The sequence below is a fragment of the Osmerus eperlanus genome, chromosome 3, assembly GCF_963692335.1.
Source record: "Osmerus eperlanus chromosome 3, fOsmEpe2.1, whole genome shotgun sequence".
Classification (NCBI taxonomy): Eukaryota; Metazoa; Chordata; class Actinopteri; order Osmeriformes; family Osmeridae; genus Osmerus; species Osmerus eperlanus.
In genome coordinates, this window is record NC_085020.1 from 15,007,991 (window position 1) to 15,019,971 (window position 11,981).

The 11,981-nt window shown below is 41.2% G+C and overlaps 1 protein-coding gene across 2 annotated transcripts in view; it reads right to left on the reverse strand.

The window, feature by feature from the left end:
* LOC134017599 (sterol 26-hydroxylase, mitochondrial) overlaps nucleotides 1-11,751 on the reverse strand; it is a 75,602-nt gene extending 63,851 nt beyond the window's left edge. Inside the window, exon 1 of one of the 2 annotated variants that reach the window (XM_062457419.1) lies at nucleotides 11,524-11,751. In XM_062457419.1, coding sequence (XP_062313403.1) covers nucleotides 11,524-11,736 — 213 coding nt within the window. In that variant the 5' untranslated portion in view covers nucleotides 11,737-11,751. The remainder of the gene's footprint in view (nucleotides 1-11,523) is intronic. The other variant, XM_062457418.1, reaches the window with a different exon arrangement.
* Nucleotides 11,752-11,981: the final 230 nt, after the last annotated feature.

An 11,981-nucleotide genomic window follows, 5' to 3' on the forward strand; every position in this document is an offset into this window, starting at 1 on the left:
CAAACTTCATTAACTGTAGCCACACAGTCATGTTGTTCCCCATCTCCTTCAATCGGCAAGAGAGTTGCTGGATTAAGCACATTACAACGTTTAACCGTAATGTTTGGCATATCCAACAAACACGTATTATACCTCAGCCATCTCGCAGCCGACAAGTGGCAGGTCTTTTGTTCCAACAACAACATAGCCACAGCATGTGGGACCATCAAAGTCAAATCAGAATATCCAACATACTCGCGTGAAGCGTGCACAGCTTTTTCTGCTGCTGCCACGGCTCTCAAACAAATAGGCAATCCTGCTGCTACAGGATCCAACTTTGCTGAAAAGTATGCTACTGGTCTCAGCTTTCCACCATGGTTCTGTAACAAAACTGAAACCATAAAGCCATTTTTCACATCAACCATCTGTGTGAAAGGTTTTTCTTGATCAGGTAACCCCAAAGTAGGGCTTGTTTGCAATGCTAATTTCAACTCCCTGAAGGCATTCTCCGCCTCAGGAGTCCACGTGATTTTATCATGCGCCCCCAGCCCAATACCATGAGCCAAAGCACTCAGTGGGGACTCGAGCACAGAATAGTTTACTATAAACGTCCTACAATAAGACGTCATCCCCAGAAAACTTTTCATCTGCTTAACAGTAATAGGTTTAGGAATCGATTGCACAGCAGCAATTCTCTTTTGAGAGAGAGTCTTTCCCTCTTTCGTCAATTCGTGACCCAAGAAAATCACCTTTTCTCGTACAAACTGTAATTTTGAAGTGCTAACTTTGTGGCCACATTTTTCCAAATGACACAACAGTTGTACCGTGTCCTTTTCGCATTGCTCTTTAGTAGGACTTGTCAATAATATATCATCAACATATTGTAATATCTCTGTACCCTCTGTAAGTTTCAACAAATCAAGATCATTTTTCAACGCCTCGTGAAAATACGTAGGACTGTCCACAAAGCCTTGTGGCATTCGAGTCCATGTATAAGTTTTACCGTTGAATGAAAAGGCAAACCAAAATTGGCTATCGGTATGAACAGGCACACTGAAAAATGCATTGCTTAAATCTACAACAGTAAACCAACCACAATTATCTGGAACTTGGTTTAAAATTGTATAAGGGTTTGCAACATTTGAAGCTCTTGGAAACACTGCATTATTTACTGCTTTTAAATCTTGAACAAATCTCCATTCAGTAGGCTGCCCCTCATCTCTAATTTTCTTTACAGGAAATATTGGTGTTTGAACTGTAGAACCCCTGCAAGGTACAATCACCCCTGCTTTCAAAAGTGACTCGAAGACTGGCGTTATGCCATCAATTGCTTCCTGTTTCAAAGGATATTGGTGCACGCGAGGCCTAAAATCTGATTTAGGCATAATCACAATAGGTTCCATGCTTTTAATTAAACCTACATCATATTTACCCTGAGCCCAGAGCGTTTTTGGTATATCCCGTAATGCAGGTATCAAAGTAACATCACATTGTGGTTCAACATGCGCAAACTGAAGTGTTTTCTCTTCTAACAAAACAGACCTCACTGTCTGTACCACTGAACATAATGAACACGCAATAATCCTGTGTTTGTAGCCAAAATTGCTGTCCCTCACATTGCTTAACCCATAAACCCAAATCTGACCATGCATCATGTCTGTCTTTGACAAGAGCGACATGAGGAAACGAATCAACCTCGCAATATGGGAAATTTGTCTGGATATCTTTTCCAAAACGAGAGTATGACAACTTACAATTTGTTCTAATATTTGACAAAGAAACAAAAACAGCACATCTGTTCTCTGACCAAAACATATTTTTCAACGTAAATTTTTCATTCAAATGATCTTGTCTAAACCATTTTTCTTCAAAAACATCATCTCTGCCCTCACTGGTACGAGCTACCACGTGCAGGTCCTTCACATCATAACAATCGACATCCATTGAACTGACACGCATGCGCGCTTCGTCAACAAGTTGAGAATTCAGTGAACACACAGCCAACAGACTCAATTTCCAATTGTAAACATATTCTGGTGTACCCATGCCATATTTCACAAAAGAATGGTTTAACATATTCAATTCAACCTCATTTTTCCTCAACAAAGTAATCCCTTCCGGCGTAGAAATCAAACAAATACCGAGTTTGCAAATCAAATCTCGTCCTAACAAATTCATCGGACAACAAGTGGAAAACAAAAAAGAATGTTTCACAATCCCTTCTACAGAATCTTTACAAGTCAACGGCACTGTATACCATTCTTTAGTCAAAGTACCTGAAGCCGCTATCGACTCAGTACTCCTACCACTCAATTTAGGAGGAACAGAAAAACTATCTTCTGTTAACACAGATACAGTGGCTCCCGAATCAACTAAAAATTCAATCCTTTGTCCTTGTACCCACAATGTTATAACCGGCAAACATCTAAAAGGTTCTGAAGAGTATTTAACATAAGTTCCCTCTAACGGAATCTCACTTTCTTCAATTCGTCTGATAGTGTTTACAATTTGTGTGTGTAAATCGGGATCTGTTACGTCACCAGTTTGAAGTTCTCCGTCTGTCTCAGTCCGCAACTCACTCTCCTCTCGGCGGCCCACACTTAGTCAATTCCCAGCCTCCAAAAACTCTCTACAGTCCCGTTTCCAATGTCCCATCTGTCCACAGATAAAGCAGGCATCCCAACCCGCCATTGGCCGTCCATTCCTAGCAAGTTGTTGAGGTGCTTGACCTCTTTGGTCCCCTCTCTGGTTCCCTCTGCCACGGCCTCCTCGACCACCACGACCACGTCCTCTTATTTGGTTCTGGTTCAGGCTCTGATTCTGGAACATGGTGATAGTAGCCATTTGCAAGTCCTGTTCTCGTTTATCCATTTTTGCCTTTCTCGCCTCTTTCAAGCGTTTTTCTGCGTGATTAGCATGAGCCACAATCACGTTCAGCTTCGCACTGTCCCATGTGACACAAATGTCCTTAACTTTTTCGGAGATTTCTGCATCCATTCCATTCAGGAAACAGTTTCTCAAATGGGCCTCCCACACAGTAACCTGAGGTAGATTAATATCAGCTGGTACCTCTATTCCTGAGTGAGCATTATGCAGCTCTGTTAAACGTATCAGATACTCATGACAAAGTTCTCCATCTTTCTGTCTACATCCGTTGATTTTTGTCATGTCCAATCTCAAAGGAAAAGCATCACGAACTCGATCGCACACACCAGCTATCGCTACCCGGTATGCGTTATTGTCATTATGGTCCCAATTTGGATTCGAAAGTTTCAAGTCATCAACCGGCCATCCAGCATTAATCCGAGAAAACTGTGGCCCAATCTTTGTCATTAAAAGACGTCTCGACTCGTGAGTAGTTGGTTTAAAGTCTCTACAGAAGGTTACCAATTCAGCCCCCATTCTATTGCCGCCCACTTCTCCGGGCAGCGGCAAATGAACCATTGCTTCTTTGATCTCAGACAAAGTCCATGGCCTTTGAACGAGCACAGTTCCTCCGTTCGCTCCGGGCGCTTCTACCATAGCTAACAGGAAATCCGGAGATTCAACATTCCCCACAAAAGCACGCTGGTACTTTTCCTGTCTACCATCTTCTTCCGGTCCCTCTAAGTAACGTTCCGGTAGGGAAGGATAAAGTGGTTGATATTCTGGTGGTGGGCTAATCGTAGGTGTGCTACCTGCAGCCGCATCTCGCATCTCTGGAATCAGCGCTGGCGTTGCTAGCGGTTGTGGTTGGTATCGCTGCTGCAGTTGTTGCAGGGCCTGTAGATAATCGATCTGCTGCTGCAGATCGGGCTGTCCGCCCTGGACAACGGCGGCAGGATCACCCAATAAATCCTGGTCAGCTGGCTGTTGAGGCGGTGGCGGTGCTGGTACCGGGACTGGTCCTGGAGCTTGTACTGCTTGTGCTGGAAGTGCCGGAGGTGCTGGAGGTGCTCGCAGTGGGCCAACCAGAAGATCTGAGTCGCGAACTTTGAAACATTGAGAAATAGGTGAATTTGTCCCTATCCTACTCTGTTCTCGTAATAAACCTTCCTGGTTCCATTCACCGAAAGCTTTCCAATCTGCCTGAAATCTATTTCGTATTAAAAAACAATCTTTAGTTTCTTCCTCTTTCCGGGTAAGATTGAATTTCAATGTTCTAAGTTGTTTAAGAGAAAAAGACCCTTCCTCTGGAAACCCTTCCTCTGGAAACCCACAATCATCTATCCAAACAGAAATTTGTGATAAACTACTGTTGCCATAATTTCGTTTCATGTAATTGATATTTGGACAGGATAAATCTATCCCCAGACCATCATTCTTGCTTGAACCACAACCCATGTTTTACCTCTTGAAAGAAACAAACAAAGTAAAATCAAATAATTATCCCCTTCTCTCTTTTTTTTTTTCCAACAGTTATATTTACCAATAACACAACTTTTCAATGAAAATATACCCCTACTAATCGTAAATTACAAATAATCAAACAAAAGAAAAATAATTAAAATTTTATGTTTGTAATTTGTATGTAGCGTTTAATCTAACACATTAGTTACTCTCACTCCTTTTAACCTTAAAAAAAACATATAAAACAAAAATGAACACGCGCGCGTTACTAACTTTGAAATTTCATAATTCAGGCCTTTCTTCACTTTTTTCCCTTTTCTTTACTTTTTTTTTTCTTAAACACTCAGCTGATTACCAATTAAACACTCAGCTGATTACCAATTACCAATTTACTCTTTACCAATTTAATCTTTACCAATCCTCTAAAGTATACTTTTTACCATTTTACTCTTGGGACTCAGAAATCAATACATTTCCTGACCCAATTTCCCAGGGCCTTAAAGACACACAGCACGATATCACGTGTGAATTATTACCCTTTATGCGCTCGTCAGCACATTTCCTGCATGCTTTTTTTGTACGACTCTAACGTAACGGGACCAACGTTCCCCCAATTTGTACGACTCTAACGTAACGGGACCAACGTTCCAACGTTCTCCCAATTTGTACACAGGACACAGCTCTCCTCCGGTCTCTGCCCTATTACTAACTAAACCGAATTATTGACCATAGTCTAAACAACACACATTTAGACAACTCAAATTACACAGAAGCCAAAAAAGAATATTTACCGGTTCTTTCAGGATCCCGCGTCAGCAAAAGCGCAACCAGTCAAGCACCCCCTCGTATCGGTCCCGCTTTCTCTGAAAATTTTGGATAAAGGTAAAGGCGGCTATGCCGGATTGATCAGATCACCTTTTCTAAGGGAGTCCTTGTCCGTGATACGCTGAGCAGACGAGGATCCCGGGTTTCGGCACCAAGTGTGGTGGCAAAATTCTAGTGGCACTGTGTAAATTTGAATAGTCAAGAGATGGCGGTTACAATAAATTTATTTTGCTTGTACAAATCATGAATCAACAAAGTACTTTGTGATCAGTCTAACGAAGGAGGTGCTAGCCACAGGTCGTTCGCCAGAGTGATAAAGAACAATCATAAAGCTTGTGCTTTTATACACTTAAAACAGATCCCCTAATAAATGTTCAATTCATCAATGCAGTGGTCTCTGTGATTGGCTAACACTGGTCAGTGACAGTTAAGACAATATAACCCCCCAGGTCAAGTGACCAAAGTCTTTTGATGTCACGGCTCTTTCTCTAAATGAGGACAGTAAAGATACCCTTAATTAAACACAAACAGGACACAGGACACAATCTCCTCGGCCAAAAGGTCAGGGCTGCTAGATCAACTGATCCATCTATCCATCTCCCTTTAGGCCACAGAACTCAAACATCCCCCAACCTCCGTGCCCCTAGCTTCTCAATCAGGCATCATAAACCAACACCATAAATACCTTAAGACCAACTGCAACATCCATTTGTTTAAACACAACCTCAGTCTATTAAAAATACATTCTTAGTAACTATATCAAAAAATGCCATCACAGTACTACAGAAGGGAAATTTGCCATCATGCCACTTTAAGTTGATTAAAACGAAATTATAATATACTGTGTATTCTTTGTTACTTTGCTATTCCTGTTATGTCCTTTGACAATTTAAAAACCAATTGGAGATGATTGATGTGTTTCTTTGCTAATTTACCGTTGCTCCTTGGAACGCCATTTTGTCGCATACATGTGCGTTGTTAATGATGAGATGGCGTAACGTGAATTCATGTATGTTTATTCAGCTACGAGGTTACTTTAATAGCTAATGTTTTGAGGCCTAGAGCCAGCATAAAGGATGTTTGTAACGCCTTTTGCCGTCCTATCGTGATATAGAATTGAATTTGAGTTACATTGATTTCGAATGTGTTAGTGATAAAGCTATGTATAGCTACTAATTAGACATTTTGCATTTGTGTATGCAGATTGTTTTTTGTTGTTGTGCATATTCTGCCACTGTTGAGAGAAAGAGAGAGAGAGATTCTACGGCGAGCCTGTGACCTAGTGACTCAGCGATTCTGGAGTGTGACTGTAACCAGTGGCCATCAACTCGCCAAGCTGGTGGACTGCACGTTTTGGATACATCATACAGATAAGATTTATGAGATCTCCAACATCATCACACACTGCCCGGGTAGTGATTTGAAACAAGGCCTTCCATTCAACTAACCACACAGGAACTGAATTGAAACTCAACTGAGTTGAACATTGAACTAATTGACTGGACTGATCTTTTTTGTTTTAACTGACTGACTATTTTGGGGGAATTTGTTATTGTTGTTTTCTATGTGTGATTTCACAATCCTTGTGGAATGCTAAAATAAATGTTTTGATATTGCATTTGCTATTCAAACAGTGGTCGTAGCCAATTCACTTCAAGAGCCGAACCCAATTCTGATTTCTAATGCTTAAGTATCATTAATATAGGTCATTGTGATATTCTCAATTCTCAATGATGCCTTAAGTTACGTTAGTTACACTTGCATAATTTGGAGGTGTGCTTTGGGTCATCGTCCCATTGTAGGAGGAAATTGGCTCCAATCAAGCGCTGTTCACAGGGTATGGCATGGCGTTGCAAAATGGAGTGATAGCCTTCCTTATTTAAAATCGCTTTTACCTTGTCCCACTTTACCAGCACCAAAGCAGCCCCAGACCATCACATTACCTCCAGGTACTTCCAGGTAATTGCTTGACAGATGGCGTCAGGCACTCTTCCAGCATCTTTTCACCTGTTTTGCGTCTCAAAAATGTTCTTCTGTGTGATCCAAACACCTCTAACTTTGATTCGTCTGTCCATAACACTTTTTTCCAATCTTCCTCTGTCCTATGTGTGTTCTTTTGCCCATATCAATCGTTTCTTTTTATTGGCCAGTCTCAGATATGACTTTTTCTTTGCCACTCTGCCTAGAAGGACAGCATCCATTTACCATTTAAAGAAGCTGCCAGTTGAGGACCTGTGAGGCGTCTATTTCTCAAACTAGAGACTCTAATATACTTGTCTTCTTGCTGAGTTGTGCACTCCCACTTCTCTTTCTACTCTGGCTGGTTAGAGCCCGTTTGTGCTGTTCTCTGAAGGGAGTAGTACACACCGTTGTAGGAAATTTTCAGTTTCTTCGCAATTTCTCTCATGGAATAGCCTTCATTTCTAAGAACAAGAATAGACTGGCGAGTTTCACATGAAAGTTCTCTTTTTCTGGCCATTTTGAGAGTATAATGGAACCCACAAATGTGATGCTCCAGATACTCAACTAGCTCAAAGGAAGGCCAGTTTTATAGCTTCTCTCACCAGCAAAACAGTTTTCAGCTGTGCTAACATAATTGCACAAGGGTTTTCTAATTATCCATAAGTCTTCTAAGGCAATTAGCAAACACAATGTACCATTACAACACTGGAGTGATAGTTGCTGGAAATGGGCCTCTATACACCTATGTAAATATTTCATTAAAAACCAGACGTTTCCACCTAGAATAGTCATTTACCACATTAACAATGTATAGAGTGTATTTCTGATTAATTTAATGTTATCTTCATTGAAAAAAATTCAAATGAAAAATAACAAGAGAAGAAATATAGATATCGTATGTGACCAAGATGAACATTTCTCATCAAATAAAGTTTGTGCTATTAAGATTAAATAAATTATGTAAACAAATGTTTCCTTTTTTAATTTTCTCACGGGACATCAAAGGAGATGACATCCAGAGAGACCTGCAGAAGACCTGCATGGGCATATGTCACCAACAAGGACGGTGGAGAATCTGGACATTATGATATCTAGCATGTTTCTTCAGCATTCCCACTCATCACACCACTCGCAGACGTAGATATGTCACAAAGTATATACGGTCCACTTCTAATCTTAACTACCTATCCAGATCTTCTCCACCTGCCCTCTCTCTTTATATAGGGCTCTGGAACTGCCAGTCTGCTGTGAACAACTGAACATCAGCTCCCTCACCAAGAAAGCACAACAGAGGATGTACTTCCTACGGCAGCTGAAGAAATTCAACCTGCCAAAGACAATGATGGTGCACTTCTACACAGCCATCAATGAGTCCATCCTCACCTCCTGCATCACCACCACGTACGCTGCTGCCACTGCCAAGGACAAGAGCAGGCTGCAGCGTATCATCCGCACTGCTGAGAAGGTGATCGGCTGCAATCTGCCTACCCTCGAGGACCTGCACACCTCGAGGACCCTGAGGCGAGCGAGGAAGATTGTGGCCGACTCCTCCCACCCTGGTCACTCCCTGTTTCAGTCACTCCCCTCCAGCAGAAGGCTGCGGTCCATCAGGACCAATACCACACCCCACAAAAACAGTTTCTTCCCTTCCGCTGTTGGCCTCTTCAACAAGGCCAAGGGTTCACACTGACTCCATGACTCAATGCCCTTAAAACACACTGCTTTTTGCACTGCACAATACAATCTTGTACCAATTGTATTTTTTGTAATATTTGTATTTTTTGAATTTTATATTGTAAATTACTGAATCTTATATTTTATTTTATATTTTATTGTACAGTTTATTTTAATCTAATTGGGTGTGCTTTGCCTTCGGCAAGGGCACAACCTTTGTTCTCTCACATATATCTTATTATTATTATTTTCCCACCCCTAAGGATCAGTCAATATTTGGACTACATAGACAACGGCGGTGTAAAAATGTTCGTCTTGGTCATGATTGCGTTGCTTCTATTGGGATTTACGTTTCGTTGCACGGTTTAGGTTTGAGTTACATTTCTGTCGCGAAAGTGAAGCTAACGGTGGATAATTTGATAGCCACAGTCACTAACGTCACGAAAACACGCGTGACTACCTCTAGCGGAACATTAGTTTAGCAGCTCGTTAACTTCTGGGAGATATAGCTAGGCTTTACCTAAAATGGCAGACAGCTGCAGAAACACCACAAGCAAAAAAGCTAGGCTGATAACTATTTACTATTTTAATTTGTGATGTGAAATGTAATGTACAATATGAGCTGATATAATTAAGAAGTACATCTACTTTCGGAAACAGTAGTCTACTATTTTACTGATGCGTTAGCTAGCATCATGACATTAGCCTCTGTTGCCCGGGCTGCCCGGGCGACACATACGACAGCGGTCTGTGATGCATCCGTTTTCAATCGTTAAAATAAACATTCCTCTCAAATACATTTTCGTTGTAGGATTCATTATGACATTAGATTACAAAACAATTTTTTGGTGAAATTATAATTACCTGTGGTTTCAAACCAATGTAGCTCACTGCAACGCTGTATGCCAGACAGTCAAGTAAAAAAAACATCTCGGAAGCCAAACGGCGACAGAACATGTTCGGAACTCCCCTTAGTTTCCACTAATGAAAAACTTGATTTAACTATCTGACTACCAACCTGAACTTCATTGCCACAGCCTAAACTTTGTCAATCTGTTCATAAAAAAAAATAATTTCTGCCTAAACCGTACAACGGAACGTTAAATCGAATTCAAGCAACGCAATCGCTACCATGACGAACACAACAGTAGTCGTTAGTAGTAGCCAAGTACAATTTACCTGTGTCAGCTTCTCTACACAGGGCTACAGTGGCGGTTCTACATTGAATTACACCCAGGGCGAGACGCCCTTCACCCCCCCCCCCCATTGAAATCAAAAGGCTGTTATGGTAAGACCGATTATGTTCTATACAGCTAAAACAGCCTGGGGTTAAAATGACACCAAACATAATAGGAGGGTTACATAAACATGCCCTTACACGCTAAATGTCTGTTATTGCATGCTATATTAATATAACTTTTAGGGAGGAACACTTTTAGTTATGACGTTAAACTATACTTTGTCACGAAATATAGTTGTAGCAAATAGCAAATGTTCGTCTTTGAAACTACCTACAGATTTGAAAATTCCGTTGGCTAATTACAGGGCCTAACCTAAATAATGAAAATAAATAATAACTGAACTTGTAACAGTTTTGTTGCTAAGCACACTATTATGGTGAAATGTTATCTCGTGCAAATGCAATGTACGAGAGTCTGGTTAGGACCAGGCTAAAGAACACCCATCCCCACCGTCAAAAACAGAGGTGGAAACATTATGCTTTGGGGGAGTTTTTCTGCTAAGGGGACAGGACAACTTTATCGCATCAAAGGGACGATGGACGGGGCCATGTAACGTAAAATCTTGGGTGAGAACCTCCTTCCCTCAGCTAGGGCATTGAAAATGGCTTGTGGATGGATATTCCAGTATGAAAATGACCCAAAACACACAGCCAAGGCAACAAAGGCTGCTCAAGAAGAAGAACATTAAGATCCTGGAATGGCCTAGCCAGTCTCCAGACCTTAATCCCACAGAAAATTTGTGGAGGAAGCTGAAGGTTTGAGTTGCCAAACGTCAGCCTCGAAACTTTAATGACTTGGAGAAGATCTGCAAAGAGGAGTGGGGCAAAATCCCTCCTGAGATGTGTGCAAACCTGGTGGCAACTACAAGAAACGTCTGACCTCTGTGATTGCCTACAAGGGTTTTGCCACCAAGTACTGAGTCATGTTTTGCAGAGGGCTGAAATACTTATTTCACTCATTAAAATGGTAATCAATTTATAACAATTTTGACATGTGTTTTTCTGGATTATTTTGTTGTTATACTGTTTCTCACTGTTCAAATAAACCTACCATTAAATTATAGGCTGATCATTTAGTTGTCAGTGGGCAAACGTACAAAATCAGCAGGGGATCAAAACTTTTTTTCCCTCACTATAGATCTGTTGACATTCACTGTACACAAATATACATGAATACAGAACACATGACAGGGGGCAACACCTTTCCACAGCACTGTAAACCCCACTGTAAAGGTCAGCTGGCACTCAAATGGCATTGCACTAGCTAGGGGTTGCTATGGAAAGTACATTATTTTAATAATCTTGGATGAAACATTGTCCCTACAACATACTGTCACTAAGTATACAGTAACAATGCCCATGCATGAGCTTACAATAAAACCCTTGAGTAATCTCAGAAATTGTTACTATTTTGAATGCAGTACCAGACAGGTCGTACAAACATGCCAGAACTATAAAATCAACTTATTCAGCAACATATAAAGATCTCATGAGCATTGCCAGTTTCACAGTACCTGCAGTTCATGTAAGCGATTGTAGTAGCCTTGACAGAACATTCTGTACAACATCTCCAGGGTTTTCACTTGTGGGAGATCCTCCTGTGTCCGAGGCTTGTGCTGTGACTTAGACAGGTTGACAGAGGGGTTGACCAGAACTGAGGCTGTGGGGCATAGCAGAAGCCAGCGTCCATGCTTTTGCACGGCAGTCTGGGCCAGACGAGCAGCCATTATGGGGGCAGCAGAAGGAATGTCAAAATAACACCAGACTCCTGTTTCACCACAGAGCCTGCCTTGGGAGGGGCTATGTCCTTAGAAAGTTAACCCTTGGCATCCAACACAGAAGGTAACTACATTGCGATTTAAATCAAACAGGAAATTTCAAGTTTATTTAGAGGCCTGATTTCCCTCTTCTCGCTCTTTCCATTGGTGTTCCATTGTTTGTTCCATTAATTTGTTATACTATTCAACTTTTA